This window comes from Bos mutus, chromosome 24 (genome assembly GCF_027580195.1).
Source record: "Bos mutus isolate GX-2022 chromosome 24, NWIPB_WYAK_1.1, whole genome shotgun sequence".
Classification (NCBI taxonomy): domain Eukaryota; kingdom Metazoa; phylum Chordata; class Mammalia; order Artiodactyla; family Bovidae; genus Bos; species Bos mutus.
In genome coordinates this window covers 46,998,196-47,015,000 of record NC_091640.1, presented here as the reverse complement: position 1 = coordinate 47,015,000, position 16,805 = coordinate 46,998,196, and the positions used below count along the sequence as shown (strand labels likewise).

Genomic DNA, 16,805 nt, shown 5'->3' with positions numbered 1-16,805 from the left:
TTTCAAAATAATGTATAACCCACTCAGAGACAGGATAGGGATCCCACTTTTCATTTACTTAAGACAAGTTTTAATTTCGTGTGGCTTGTTAAAATTAGTACTTTGTAATGTATATGCTTAATTTTAAGTTTGGAGGTTTTAATTTTGGAGTTGGCTATTGGTGATTTTAAAGTTCAAATTATACTATATATGTATTTAATATAAAATAACACATTTAGGGAATAATTCACATCAGACTTCATTTTGCTAAAGCATGACTCACTAGAAGTCTCTTTGGGTCTAAGCTCTAACTCTGGGTGCAAATTTTAAAGAAAATAAAAATAAAATTTTATAAATGTTCTATAAAAGATCTAAAATGTACATAGTTTTTAAAGAGTTGTCAATAATTTGTACAAAATTGTGGTATAATTTGATGTTTAAATTGTTAAAATAGTTTTCATAGATTTAATGAGAAGATCCAAGTTTCACAATCTGAAACCATCTTTTTGGAACTTTAATTTCTTACCTTGTACTTAATAGCTAGTATTCATAATTCTTATAAAAATTTTAAATCAACATTTCAACAAATGTGTATACCCATTAAAAATCTAAATGTGTTAGAACATATTGATTTCTTTACTGAATTACCTCTTCTTGATTCTATATACGTGAATAGTCTCTGTAGATTTGTTAAAAACTGAATTTCTCTTCTTTGTCTTCCTCCAATTTTCATGACTGGACTGGTTCTATTTGAATATGAGTTCCTCCTGGCCTTGGAAGGGGTTTGGTTCCCCCATACTTAGTAAGTTCAGTAAACCCTAAGACAGGCATTAGAACCAAGGATGATAGCAAGAGTGGATCAAAACCACAGACTAGACTGTTGTTTGACGTTCAGATGGAAATACGAATGCCAAAAGGAAGGAAGTAAAAGTATAGTCAGGGTCTGTGTTCACATAAAATTCCTCAGTGCCTGGAACTCAGGGCACACAGTCAATAGTTATGTTGGTAATAACACCTAGTCATACTATTGATCTATCACGAGTCCCTCCCTCACAATAATTAATTTGATACAGATTCCCAGAGAAACTTGTTCCACATCGATTTTCCATATTACAATTTCATTCTCACATTATTCAGGGAAGCATGTAGGTAGTAGGTTATATCGTATTATTATTATCCTATATTGAATGGGAGACAGGTGGGACATGAAAGGGATGAAAATATATTATTGAAATAAACAAATGTTTGGGGGAAGAATATATTTTTTAAAATTTATCCTGGAGTCATGAGAATTTCATCCTCATGGTTCCTTTGCCGAAAGTGTTAGGGAGTTTGGGCTTTTGTAGGACTTGCAGTACTTTTGGCTGTCCGTCCTTGTAGGGCAGATCAACTCATGGTCTTCACAATGGAATGCACATTGGAGAAAATCCCAAAATGGTCACTCAGTTGACCTGTGTGTACATGCTCATTTGCTCAGTCATGTCCAACTCTGCAACCGTATGGACTGCAGCTCACCACGCTCCTCTGTCCATAAAATTGTTCAGGCAAGATATACTGGAGTGGGTTGCCATTTCCTCCTCCAAGGGATCTTTCTCTTGCATCTCCTGCACTGGCAGGCGGATTCTTTACCACTGAGCCACTTGGGAGGCCCCAGTTGGCCTGTTTTGGTATTAAGGTACTTACTTAAGATCAAACTCCAAGAATCCATTAATTTAGCAAAGTGTCAAAAATCCAGATGAACCAAAAAAATTATGAAGTCTTGTGATGAATTGCTTTGGAGTGGTAGCAATAGACTGCTTTATCCAGAACGCCTTGCTGGTGAATGGAGTTATTTTTCCCCATGTAACGACTGTTAACTTCCACATGTATGTGATAGCATTCACTTGTTTATTTACTCAATTACTCCCCAAATATTTCAGAACACCTGCTGTTCAGTTCAGTCGCTCAGTCATGTCCGACTCTCTGTGACCCCATGGACTGCAGCACGCCAGGCTTCCCTGCCCATCACCAACTCCCAGAGCTTACTCACACTCGGGTGCATTGAGTCAGTGATGCCATCCAACCATCTCATCCTCTGTCATCCCCTTCTCTTCCCAACTTCAATCTTTCCCAGCATCAAAGTCTTTTCAGATGAGTCAGTTCTTCTCATTAGGTGGCCAAAGTATTGGCGTTTCAGCTGTAACATCAGTCCTTCCAATGAATATTCAGGACTGATTTCCTTTAGGATGGACTAGTTGGCTCTCCTTGCAGTCCAAGGGACTCTCGGGAGTCTTCTCCAACACCACAGCTCAAAAGCATCAATTCTTCGTCACTCAGCTTTATAGTCCAACTCTCACATCCATACGTGACTGCTAGAAGTACCATAGCTTTGACTAGACGGACCTTTGTTGGCAAAGTAATGTCTGTGCTTTTTAATAAGCTGTCTGGGTTGGTCATAACTTTTCTTCCAAGGAGCAAGTGTCTGTTAACACCTACTGTATGCTAGCTATTTCTCCAGGCTCTAGAGATTCAGAGGTAGAATCAATACCAGTCCCTGCTCTCAAGTTACTTTCAATAAAAAAGAGGAAATGTATGAGCTGTAAGACAGTATGAATACTGTAGTAATCTAAAACAATGTAACACGCCATAAGATTTATATAGCCATATGTCTCTTTAGCCAGTGTGTAATTCAATCATTATTGGATAATATCAGTATTTTATTTCTGTGCATATACAGTATAACATAGAATAATGAAATGTCTTTTTAAACTACCTAACAAGTCAGTATGCAATTTTTTATTTTTACATGAATTTTTCACTCCCATGACATCGTAATTATAGTTCATCAGGAAATTTCTGACCTTTTTCTAAACATAAAGGTAAAGACTTGCTTCAATATGTCCCTAATACAGATTCAGTTTAGCAACAATATTTAGTTCTAGTTTGTTTTTTTAGTTCACCATTTTAATTAAGTTTGGCCTTTGTTCCACCTTTCAGCCCTCTTGGTAACTGTTGAGTGAAAGTGAGTGTTAGTTGCTCAATCGTGTCTGACTCTTTGCAACCCCATGGACTGTAGCCCACCAGGCTTCTCTGTCCATGGAATTCTCCAGGCAAGAATACTGGAGTAGGTAGCCATTCTCTTCTCCAGGGGATCTTTCCAATCAAGGGATCAAACCTGGGTCTCCTGCATTGCAGTTGGATTCTTTACCAGCTGAGCCACCACGGAAGCCCCTGGTAACTGTTACTTTTCAGCAATTTCAAAGAAATTACATTTTTTAAAGATTTTTTAAAATCCTTCCTGTTAGTGGTCATTAACCTTACTCATAGCAGATATTATACTTCTTTGTAATTAGAGGGACCAAACAAAGTTTTAAGCAGCCAAAATCACCCAGAATCCAAAACCTTTATCTATAGGGCTCTTTAAAATAAGACCCATGGCTTTAAAGCCAAGTAATATAAGATTACGGGGATGCCAGTTTGGTCAAAATATTACCTACTCAAAAGTATAAATGACAGCATTTTGCTTGCAATCCCAGAGTCAAGTTTTGCATATCCTTTTTGAATAACTTCAGTGAAGTTAAGTGATTTGAAATTGAATGCAGTGGGGTAAGCCGGTGAGACAGCGGAAAGCTATTGCAGGTCAAGGAAATCACGTGAAGTGGAGTCATCCTCGATTTCAATCCCTTTCATTGTGTAGAAACGCCAGCACCATTGGACTCTCAGCATGGCTGCATCTTGTTATATGTATAGAAGTTTTAAAATCAATTTGATTTTCACTGGTATGATTCTCTAGTGTACTTAATATGCTATGGACAGATTCCTGAGAATAGTAAGAAGCAGTTACACTTCTCATGAATATATAGCGGATGAGGCACTCTGATTTATTATTCCATTCTATTTTAAAACACGCTTATGATTTTTTTTTTAATGAAAGAAGAAGAAAATTTCTAAAAAGCATAGATTGGTAGATCTGAGTTTTAATTCTCTTACCTACTAGATGACTTTGGGTAAGCCTTTGACTACTTTGGGTCTCAGTTTATACACCTCTAAATTACTACCGATATTTTTATGAACAATGACTTGAGGTATTTAAATATATGTATTTGAAATGAACTAATCCTCATATTTCAGATGTAAATTTCTTTTTATTTATGGAAACATTTTCTTTTTGTGGCTTTTAATAAGATATATGAAACTCAAGGAGACAGAGAAGGACAATTTAAAACTCTTCAGAAAAAAAATTAAAAATAGCATTAATTGACAAGTTCTAGAACTCAAGAGAATTCTAAATGAACTCACAATTCATTAATCAAAAAAATTTGATATGTTGATTCAAGAAGCAACGTGTATGCAACTCACGATAAATTTTGATCACAAACTATAAACCCACCGATATTAATCTTGCTCTTGTTCATTCTTTTTGGTTAATGGAATTAATATTTAGTTAGCTCATTTTGTAGCATACCCTCTCCAGTGGTATTGATTTTCTTTTCTCTTCTGTTCTGTGACCTCACTACAGTGCCAAAAGTCACAGGGGAGGAGTTTAATGTAGACTTTAACACCAAGAAATTAACACAAGTCCACGTCCCACTGATAGAGGAGAAAATTACTTAACCTTGCTTTCTGTGTAATTGATTTTTTAATACCTTAATGCAAAATGTTCTTAAAAACCTCTCTAAACCATACATTGTGCTAAATCTTGATTATTGTTCAAAGTACCAGTTATATAAATTGTAGATTAACTTTGACCCCATCCAAATTGTACCTCTAAGATAGATTGTTAGGGAAACAAAAAATTAACTTCCAGAAGTCTTAACGTCAGATTATAAAACTAAGATTAATTATGAAAATTCAGTGTTTCTTCGCAAGTAAAACATACATAAGAAGAGTCTCTCAATCAACAGATGCCAGGCCTGTGCTGGGGCTGCCGGGAGGCAGAGGGCGGGACCTCAGCCCAGCCCAGAGAGCATGACAGTGCCCTGGGAACTGTGTGCAGACAAGAAGCTTTGCGTACACATCTTGCCTTCTCTTCCAGGGTCTGCTCCCCTGCACCAGAACACGTAGTAGCACATGAGTCCCCATGAATGACAAAAACATGTGGATGAAATTTTTTATTCCTCATCCAAATGTTAGAATGCATGTGTATCTCATGTATAGACACAGCCTCAAACCGAAATAGTTTCATTGACTAAATTTACCCTTCAGTGTGCATTTTCTGAAATGTATTTTCTCCAAATGTTTTTCATCAGTTGTCAACAGTCATCCTGGGGGAACAGAGAGGACCTTTCAAAGACAAGCAACTTGCTAACCCCTGGGGCTGCTGGCTAGTGTAATGCCACTGAGTGCTGTTTGCAGGCTCAAAGGAGACTTTAAAAGGGAGACAGCCAAGATAAGGAGTAGGAAAGAGTGGGGTTGAAAGGAGAAGGAAGGAGGATGTATTTCCATAGGCGGGATTTGCAAACGCCAACAGTTTTATTCTTCATCCAAATGTCAGGCATTTTACATTGTACCCTATGTACTTAGATGCCCTGTACACATGCAGGATACAAGACTTAAATGATCTTATTTATTGAATTTAAGTTTAGCTTGAGAACATAATATCTTTTTAATCAACTTTTCCTCCCATCTCACAGCCACCAACAAACAGAACAGGTTATCTGACCTACTCATTTGGCTCTTCAAATTAAATGAGCTCTAAAAAAATGTAAGATTATTATTTTTTTTTTTTTGCAGTTGGAGACCACAGCAGACATGGATGTGCATTAGCATTTTCATGTCTTGGTTAATATTCAGTGCTATAGTTTTGTTTGTCCCTGGAAGAAATTTTCCAAATGTCAGATAGAAACAGAAATTGAAAGAATCACAAACTTCTCCAGTTAACTGAAAATAGAGAATAAAGCTTAGACTGTACAATGGATCAAAATATGCTTTTTTGGTCTGTAGGAATGAGTTAGTGCTTGAAAAACATTATGATAATTGGAGTTTTACAGTAACATTAATTTGTATTTCTTTCAGAAACCAGATTGGATTAAATGAATTACAGGCTTTTGTGGAATGTACCTGTACCCTTCCCTAGAGCAGAGGCATTGGGGGTTACCTGTAGGGCAGGATTCCTCTGCCTTCAGAAAGCAGATTTTCTAGCTGTGGAAGACCAAACTAGCGTAGGAAAGAGTCACTGCCACTTGGGGGACTTCTGATATTGGATGGACTAGTGGGGGTGCAGCTTAGGGAAGAGAAACCACCTAAAACAGAGCCAGCAGATGTAGGAAACAAAAGGCTGCCTTGGGGAAAGGGTTTGTGTTTAGTGACAGAGAAATTCAGGTTCGTGGAGCTGGATGGGACAGGGTCACTGGAGAACCTGGAGTGGATCGTGCAGTGTAGACCACATGCAGGGTCTGTAAGCAGAGGTGTGCCATGGTGTTTAACAGAAAGTCATTACCATTATGCCTTGAAATGTAGCCCTGGTCAATCTATTGGCTTTTTTAAGGTTTTTTCCCCTCTTTGGATACTCCAGTTCCCCCTTCATCTGCTATTTACTGCTCATGCCTGCTTTGGCATGGCGAATTCTCACATCCATCTCTCTTGTATTTCCAATTTCTGATGGCTGTGTGAGTGAGGGCAGAACCAAGGGTCGGGTGGAAGTGTGGGACTGCCTGGTCCCAGAGGACCCTGGAGAGACCAGGGAAGCAGGAACCATGTGGCTCCAGGCTCTCTGGGCTCCGCTGCAGTCAGCAGAAGTGGAGTTTCTCTGATGTGCGATTGCACTGTCTCTACCCTCCTGGGGCGAACAGGCTTCACAGGCAATGCCACGAATGTGCGTTTGTGTAGACTCATCTAGAGTCGCGGCTCTTCATCGCGTCCATCCACAGGATGGATTTTATGCCTGAATTATCCATCATTCTCCAACTTTAAGCTATTTTCAACCATTTTCTTTATAATTAAGATCTCATGCCCCCCTCCACCCTGGCCTTTGTGTAACTTTTTTAACTTTTTTAAGGGGGAATATAATGGGAAGATAGTAAGCATTTTAGTTTTGGGATGTCTCCAAACCCATTCATTAATTTTGGAAAAGTAAAATGCATTCAACCTGATGGAATAGGTATAAAAATGGGAAGCTCATCATCAACTAAATCTCATTTATTTAATCTAGTATTAGACTGCTTGCTTTTCTTTTAACCAGATGGAAAACATTAGCAGTAGTAGTGAACAAACATATCCAGTCTCCCAGAGGTCATTTTTAACCACCATTAAGAATCTGGTTTTCACAGATCAGTAATATACAAAAGGCAACGGTCCAGTAAAGGACGCACAAAAGGCAGCTGACGCTTCTGTGCCTCTTATTTACCTGACAATGACCCACTTTTAAAACTCTTTGTAAGTGAGACATTTGAACCTTCTGAACTCAAAATTGGCAGATTTTCCTGAGAAGCTGTAGCAAAATATCTGTTTAAAATAGACACTGATGTAAAATGTTATTAAAACCTCCACAAAATGGATGAAAGTTTATTATAAATGTCACCAGTAGATTTGCCTGTTACTTATTTAGTTTTCATTTACTACCAATTTGTTTAATGCTTCATAGATATGTAAACTTACTGTGAAGTGGAAAAGATATACATTTTTACATATCATATATTAATTTTTGAAATTAATTATCTAGTTGAAATGTAATATAAGGTAAATAGTCCACAAAATACATTAATAGATCAAAAAGAAACTGATAAGCAAATGGATTCTGGAGTTGCTTATTCAGAAACTATCTCATTTAAAGCATGTGTTGAGTGGTTGGGGAAGTCGTAGAATGATGAGATCTCACTGTGTTCTGTAGATAGGTACAGAAATGTGTGCAGGCTCATTTCATTTCTTGTTCAACCTCAGTATGTAAATATGAAACATCTATGAGTTTAACTGGTTAGCTGACTCTAAAGTAAACATAGGCAAAGCGGCACATAATATGAATTTATCTTCATTTTTAAACCATTTTTCTTGGTTGATGGGGCTTCCCAGGTGGCACTAGTGGCCAGTACAGGAAATGTAAGAGCCGTGGGTTCAGTCCCACAGTGGGGAAGTTCCCCTGGAGGAGAACATTGCAGCTCACTCCAGTTTTCTTGCCTGGAGATTTCCATGGACAGAGGAGCCTGGTGAGCAACAGTCCATAGGGTTACAAAGAGTCAGACATGACTGAACCAACTTAGCACGCACGCACACATTCTTGATTTATGTCTGTATGATTTGTGGTCAACTTTCATGTTACTCTTCTTTTAGTGTTAGTTGCTCAGTCATGTCCAACTCTTTGTGACCTGGTGGACTGTAGCCCACCAGGCTTCCTCTATCCATGGGATTCTCCAGGCAAGAATACTGGAATGGATTGCCATTTCCTTCTCCAGGGGATCTTCCTGACTCAGGGATCAAACTTGGGTCTCCTGCACTGCAGACAGATTCTTTACCAGTTGAGCCACCACGGAAGACTTTCTTTTAGATAATACTGATTTATAGGAATTATGTTGAGATGTGTATGTAAAATGCTTCGCAGATATTTTCTCATCATTTTACCATATGGAGAAGAAAGCCAAAGTATTAATATTCAAAAGTCTGTAAGAGAGGTAATGTCCAAGATAAGAGTGAGAATGAGTTTGTGCAAATATGATCTAGATGGTACAGAAAATGGCTTCCATTAAGGAATTCAGGTATGCCCTGGATATTATTAACAATGGGGAGCCAGGGGACGTGTCTTCCCGTAACTATGCACATGCTTGTGAACATTTGTGTATTTGTATTTACATATGCACACATGCTCATCTGCACACACATACTCCTGACAGTCATCAGGTAAGCTATAGCATCGCTGGTTATAATATCATGTTGAAGATTTCTCTGTCTGTCCTTGATACTATAGGCTGCTGCTTTGGGAAGAAATTCTGCTCTTCTCTTTGCAGAAATTTTTACCTTCACAGTGAAGTTCTCCAGTATTCCTGCAGGTGCCCAGGACCACTTCCATTCTATTTCTTGCTGAGCAGGGAAAATTAAAAAACAATGAGAAGAGAACTGAAATGGTCCATCTGGTCTGTGCTATAATTTAGAATTCATGACTGCCCAGGGTCCCTTTCAGTGACAGCTGGAAAGACTTTATTGAGTACCTAGCATGTGACCGGCACTGCGCTAGGCACTGGCCATACAGAAAGACAGAGCACCTGCTTCCAAATAGTACGCTGCCTACTAGGTGCAGAAGGCTGCAAGGAAACAGCACCAAGGACACAGGAGAGTGAACCCAAGGGAGAGACAAGGGGATTCAAGAAACCTCCTCAGAGCACGTTTGCTGGACTGCCACCTCTCTTTAGAGGAAAATGGAAAGCTTAATTAAATTATTTGGATAATTGCCTATAGCAAGTTGAGATTTTTTAAAAATTCTGATAGTTGAATGATTACATTTCTTTGCTTATGTTTTCTGAATTATATAGACTCAATTTATGACTTAGCAATACACTTTCTTGTCTTGCTATCATTCTAGTTAGCCCCTGCAAAATAGTTAAGAACAACAATCTAAGCTCTATCCATAATATAGTTTGTATGGTTGAAGACAAGTAGCTAAGAAATTATCATGGTTAAGAAATTATCATCAGTAAGCATGTGATTGTTAGAAAGTAACATGACTTATTTCACACCTCTCACTTAGGTTGATTTCCTCTTAAACAACCTATCAATTATTAGGAAACCGCTTCCCTTGTGGCTCAGAGGGTAAAGAATCTGCCTGCAATTTGGTTCAATCCCTAGGTTGGGAAGATCCCCTGGAGAAGGGAAAGGCTACCCACTCCAGTATTCTTGCCTAGAGAATTCCATGGACAGAGGAGCCTGGTGGGCTACACAGTCCATGCAGTTTCAAGGAGTGGGGGCTTCCGAGGTGGCACCAGTGGTAAAGAACCTGCCTGCCAGTGCAGGACATGTAAGAGACACGGGTTTGATCCCTGGGTTGGGAAGATCCCCTGGAGGAAGTCGTGGCAACCCACTCCAGCATTCTTGCCTAGAGAATCCCCATGGACAGAGTAGCCTAGTGGGCTATAGTCCATAGGGTCACAGAGAGTTGGACACGACTGAAGCCACTTAGCACGCGCGCACACACACACACCAGGCTCATATATTCTCTCCCAGGGACAGCTAAAGACACCTCCCACTTCTTCTTCATTGCCCATTTTGGTGACCCAAGAAGACTGAAGGCGCTTCTTCTGGTCTTGGGGGCCTTCAAATTAACAGCAAGCTTCTTCACTTCTAGAAACAGAGGAACTCTGATCAGATTTCTACCAGAAATGTCGACTATTCAACCTCCTCTTTTGCTGTTCTAACAGTTAGCATCGTTGTAAAGACTGGGTGGTGATGGGGGACGGGAGAGGGTGACACGGAGAGTCTGCTTTCATGGAGCCACTATTGTGGTGTAGGTGGGCTCTGACCTCATATCTGTCACTCCCCCCACAAACCCCGCCCTGCCGTAGTTTAGGGGAAGGATACACGAGCAAATGAGGACAACATTTGGCTCTGAGGATTTCCACTTTGAAGTTATATTAAATACACTCTTTTGTAGATAGATAGAACGTGAAAGTACAAACTTGCAGAAAATAGTCTACACAAAACTAATATTTTTTCCTCCGTTTTTACAAGGTGAACATACACAGGAGACGAATTCACCTCATTCACTCAAAAAGGATGTAGAAAATATGGGGAAAGGTAAAGAAAAGTTTTAATTCTGTAGAACTTCTCTTAGCTTTATAAAACTAAAGAGATACTAGGAGGATATATTTGCTCTACACCATATTTTAAGCTTGACAAGCAACATATGAATAATATATGGACCATTGGGTGGATATAATTGAGATTAATGCATACATATCAATCAATACATGACACTGTAATATAATACTTTAAAATAATATATTACATTGATTTATATTCATGGATTTCTGCACAAAATCTATCCTATGTCTATGCAACACTTTTTAAACTAGTAAAATATTTTGTCTTATAATAATAAATTGCCATATGTAACAGTTCTCTGGAGAGTTATTTGTAAAGATTAGTAAAAATGACTCTTCTTTTTTTCTTTATTAGAAGAACTTCAGAAGGTTTTATTTGAACAAATAGATTTACGGAGACGACTAGAACAAGAATTCCAAGTGTTAAAAGGAAATACATCTTTCCCAGTATTCAGTAAGAAATCACTTTTATTTCATTGCATTATGATACTTGATAACATTTTTATTAGTCTGTGTAGTACATGTGATGTCTTTAGTATTTGGAGATTTTATCCTGTTATTTATTTTATCAGCTTACAGATAAAATTTCTTATAAGAACTTTTTTTTTATTAATTGTATTGGTAGGTATGTGTTTGTGCATATATATAGTATACATTTAAAACATGTATGCAAATATACCCTTATATGTATAGGTATATTTAAATAGATATATTAATATTTTTAAAACAAAAGAACTACTCAAGTATTTTTTTTCTCTAAGATAGGAAAAAGAACAGTTAATTCCTTTTCTCAGATAGTGCTAGAGAGCTGCCTGGTACTTGAAATACGAAGATTTAAAATTTAACAATCCACTATACTTATATTTTATTAATTAAAATTAGTATAATTTTAGTAGTTTGGGATTCTCCATCCATATTTAGCATTAAAATTTCATTCCAGATTTATTGGCAAAAGAAATTATGGCATAAAACCTTGATTCTGCTCCCAGAGTCCTAGAATTTCAGAAAGACCTAAGATGGGTGTCTGGATTTCTAAAATTCTCCAGTCATGTTCTGAATCACTCTTAGATAAGTACTGGGTTGGCCACAAAGTTCATCCATGACCCAGTACATCACAGTAGTGTTTTTCAAACTTTTTGAAGTTTCATTTAGTCATATTCCTTTCTCCAGAGAAAGGAAAGTGGGAAATAAAATAATATGTAAACACATTTTAAATTAAATACATTTAATTTTTTTCTGAGACACTTTGAGCATGTCAGTACCCTTTGTTTATTAAACCAGAAATCAGAAAACTCATGTTGATAATTCCTGAGTAAGAGTCACAGGCAAATATCTGGAAAAAGACTTTTCAGTAATGGTGGCAATTTTAATAGTAGGAACACAAAGGCCTACCAGAGCTCCTCAAATGTGGTCGTCAGCACAACTGAAAGACTTGCCCTCTTGGGTAGCAGTTTTGAACAGTACTGGGTTCCTGGTAACATGTCAGACTAAGTTGCACCAGAATGTTTAGCAGAGATAAAAATGAAGAGGGCTCATGGTGGAAGAGAGTACCGGCCACAAGGAACAGCAGAGTTGGCCAAGTTTGGGCTCTGTCAGTATCCACAAGGGAGGTTTGGAGCTCATGATGATATGTATTTTGGATTTGAAGAATGCTTCCTATGGCTTAGAATAAGATCAAAGGGAGGAGAATGACCAATAGCTCTTGATAGTGTATTAGGATCATCATGACATTTGTAGTGCTAAGAAAAAGAGGAACATAGTAAAAATATCTTTGAGACCTTAAAAAACAGGTGCTTCCAAATAAACCAGGATTCCCTAATTTCTAAAACTGTACCTTAAGATAAACTGTACAGATCCTTGCAGCAGTGAGCAGACACTGAATGATTTGTGTCCCCTCTAAGCTAATGTTTGAGTTTGTGGATCCAGCAGACTGGATCCAGACCCCAGTGAGTCCCTGGAGTGTCTACCTAACTCCCTGTGAAGCCAGGATAGCCATAATTTTTACCACTAATAAAAGTTGATCAACTGTTTTAAGGAATTGGGACTTCCCTGGCAGTACAGTGGTTAAGACTCTGTACTTCCACTGCACGGGACATGAGTTCAATCCCTGGTCAGAGAACTAAGATCCTACATGCCATGGCGCAGCCAGGGAAAAACAAAATCATTTTAAGAAATTAAGTAATTTGTACATTTCTTACTAGTTATCATAAACATGCAGATGTTTCTGTTTTTTTAAAAGTTGGGATCCCAGTTTCCATTCAGACCCCTCATTCATCCTTTTGTTGTAAATTAAGATGACTCCTCTATGTTGCCATGTGTATGAAACACTTAGATTAAAAAACAACAGAAAAGTTTTACTCTTTTTTATCTGCAGTGTACTCCACTGACCAAGGAAGTGGTGTGGGTACCCAAGTTTGAATAATGCGTGGTTTAGACCCACCACAAAGAGGCAGTTAATTTCACACCAGTGAAAATAGCAAATGCCCATTATGTGCTTGTTAACTAAACATGAGAGGCCATGAGGCTGGCAGACAGATTTAGCTTCGCTCAGGTGGAAAGGGGAGGACGGAACTACTAAAGCCACACCAGAAGGAAGCAGAGAGGAAACCCAACTGGAGCGTTTTACTAGGAGGTGGATTCAGTCAGGACACTTCAAATCTAATTCCCTTAGAACGCTTAGGGGGACTTAGGCTAAGTTGTCACCTGTAACTTACGATTCCAGGCTCAAAAATCCCCTGAGCTACTTTGTGCCTCTGCCACTTCCTGGTTGTAGGACCTTGGAAACTGTAACATGGGCCAGATAATCCTCGTCTCATACAAAGATGAGGACTACATGAGAGGATCCACGTTAAAGTCGGAGAACATCCCTAGCGCAGGATAAGTGCTTGATAGCATCATCAGTGACAGTGATGGTGATGAGGAAGCAGGAGGAAGAAGAGGAGATTATTCATTAGCATTGAGTTCTTGAAAAGTGTTTCTAGAATACAGAGCATGGTGGTTGGTAGCCGGGTCTCCAGGTTTGGACGCTGACTTCCCACAGAATAACCTTAGACAGATTTTTACCTGACCGCCTTTTCAGCTGTAGAACCATACTACTACCCACTTTGTGGCATTGCAGAGAGGATTAAAATGTATAAAGTGTTCAGCATAGTGACTGATCCGTAGTAATGTGAGTCGTTGTTACTATTACCATTTTAAGTATAATACTTATGTTCCTACAGGGGCTTTATTGTAAAGCAGCTGATACTAGAAAGCAGAACTTCTAGAGCTTTATCGGGCGGTAGTTATAGAGGATGGGACAGGCAGCAAAACTGGTTTTGACACAAGACAATTCTATTTAGTTGTCCAGCTGAGCAGATAAGCAAAGAGAAGTCAGGAGGGGATCCTAAGGGAAGGTGGGAGAAATGTAGTCTAGAATCGGGTAGAAATAAGAGTTGGAGGAAATGGATGAAGGGGAGCTTCACCTCTGTCAAGGTCGTTGAGCTGACAGTGGAACAGCTGGTCCCACATCCTGCAGTGACATCCTGTGTGTAATCAGACAGGCCCTGCCCCCAGCATCAGAGACGGCAATGGCACCCCACTCCAGTACTCTTGCCTAGAAAATCCCACGGACGGAGGAGCCTGGAAGGTTGCAGTCCATGGGGTTTCTGAGGGTCAGACACGACTGAGTGACTTCACTTTCACTTTTCACTTTCATGCATTGGAGACGGCAATGGCAACCCACTCCAGTGTTCTTGCCTGGAGAATCCCAGGGACGGGGGAGCCTGGTGGGCTGCCGTCTATGGGGTCGCACAGAGTGGGACACGACTGAAGTGACTTAGCAGCAGCAGCAGCAGCCCCCAGCATGCCACGGGACTTTCCCACTAAGGACCAATCTGATCACTGTTGCAGCTGCAGATCTGGTAGTCACTTTGTCCTGACACTGTATCTGCCTTCCCTAGTGAATCTCTCCTTCCTCCCTTCTCCTCCAGCACCCGGCACCTTCCTCTATTACAGCATTTGCTGTCGTTTTTCAGTCATTTTACTCTCTTGCCACTAGCCATCAGTGTAACCTCAGAGCCTAAACCTGATCTGGGACCTGCAAAAGGCTGCTAGATGAAGTCACCAGTGGAGAAGGCCCTTTCTCTCTCTCTCTCATGTCTCTGCTGCAGGGTGTAACCCTGGGTCCTTACCTCCCTTCCCCACTCCAGCTCTTTCTGCTTGCTGCCACTAGCCCAGCCTTCCTAAAAATCTACCTTTGGTGCCACATATTCCATGCACTATAGTGATTCTCTGTTGCTGATCATATTGCAACTAATCTGACTCTTGACTGGCTTCTAAAACCCTCCGTAATCGCCCCACTCACCCTGCTTATTTCTCCTTCTCCCCCTGTTCAGCTCGTTACCCCACGGACAGCGCTCACCCCTCATTTTCCACCTCTGCACCCCTTGTTTCTCTAGTTCCTCGTCTAGGTGCTCCTCATCATTTGGAACATAGCTCAAGTCCCGCCACCTCGAGGAAGCCTTCCCGCTCTTGCAGTACGCACGCTTTGCTGAAGTCCTAGTTCCACTGGCGTTTTGTGTTAACTCCTCACTGATTCTTTCACCCTCCACCTGACAGTGTTGTAAATATGTTCAGGATAGAGTCTTTGTTGCTGCCCACCCAGCAAATTGTGGGCATAGAGTGTACTCTCAGTCAATGGTTGATGTAGGTTTTGGTGTCATATTCAAAGAGATTAAAGCTTGTAATGAAGATGAAATTGGATCACTGATAAAGGAGATTAGTGAGGACTCATGAATTGAGTCCTTGGATTTGCAGATATGACGACAAATTCATGGCACTGAGAGAACCAAGTAGAAAGGCCAGTGGTTTACAACAAGGGAGGCCTAATGACTGAGGCTTTGTGAAAAACTTAACTGGTAGGTGTTAATCATGTCATCGTTTTAGATTTTTTTTATTTAAAAATCTGTTTTCCAAGTTCCTTTTAAGATTACTTCTTAAAAGACCCAACTATATTTCATCTGTCTGAATATGGTCATCCCATCTTTCACCTGTGACTGTTACTAGATTCATTCTATGATCAGTAGAATCATAGAATTCTTCTTTACTTGCTCTTTGTATAGTGTCCTCTGGAAAAGGAGGGAAGGGAGTTTCTAATACATGGTACGGATCAAAAGTCTCTATTATCGTTTAAAAGCAGTGACAACAAAATGAATACTGTGTAAATGAAAAAGCCCCCAGAGCTTATTGCTTGATAAGTAGGCTCTACTGGGGGAATTAGATCTACTGTATGAGTCCTCGTCTTATTTCTAGTGCCAGGAATGTAGGCTGGATACTTCTTGTTGCCATTTGAAAGACGCTTTGGCTTTTCAGACTGTCCATGTTTGCGGAACACAGGTGTTGCTGCTGTGTTTGGCTGGCAGACTGCCGGTGCTTTTTCTGCCACCTCTTCTTATGCTGTCATCTTCCAAAATAGTTGGGCTCTAAGTAATTCTCGTTAGAGAGATAAGCTTACTGATTTTTTCATCTCCAGTTAAATTGTGCCTTCACCGCCTTGGAACATAGCAAACTTTTTAGTTTTTTTCTTTTGCCAGTTAGCGATCTTTATATCTCCCAATTTATGCTTGTTGTAGAAAAGTTTGGAGGAGGCAATGGCACCCCACTCCAGTACTCTTGCCTGGAAAATCCCATGGACGGAGGAGCCCGGTGGGCTGCAGTCCATGGGGTCGTTAGGAGTCTGACACGACTGAGCGACTTCACTTTGACTTTTCACTTTCATGCATTGGAGGAGGAAATGGCAACCCACTCCAGTGTTCTTGCCTGGAGAATCCCATGGACAGAGGAGCCTGGTGGGCTGCTGTCTATGGGGTCGCACAGAGTCAGACACAACTGAAGCGACTTAGCAGCAGCAGTAGAAAAGTTTAAGTATGCAGAAACAGAAAGAAAATAAAAATCACCCATAATCTTGTCACCTAGAGAAAACCAATGTCAACATTTGGGAGTTTCAGCCTTTCTAATGCATATTAAATCATTTTTTAAACAAAATAAAATATTACACACACTATTTTTTTAACCTTCCTTTTTCCCACTTAACATGAACTTCTTTTCTTGACCACCCAGCAGTCT

At 39.7% G+C, this 16,805-nt stretch overlaps 1 protein-coding gene across 1 annotated transcript in view; it reads left to right on the top strand.

Annotated features, from left to right (window-relative positions):
• The window catches only part of SKOR2 (SKI family transcriptional corepressor 2), a 35,080-nt gene that overhangs the window by 6,097 nt on the left and 12,178 nt on the right, over window positions 1–16,805 (top strand). Inside the window, exons 4-5 of the mRNA XM_070361990.1 lie at window positions 10,609–10,674; window positions 11,056–11,154. Coding sequence (XP_070218091.1) covers window positions 10,609–10,674; window positions 11,056–11,154 — 165 coding nt within the window. The remainder of the gene's footprint in view (window positions 1–10,608; window positions 10,675–11,055; window positions 11,155–16,805) is intronic.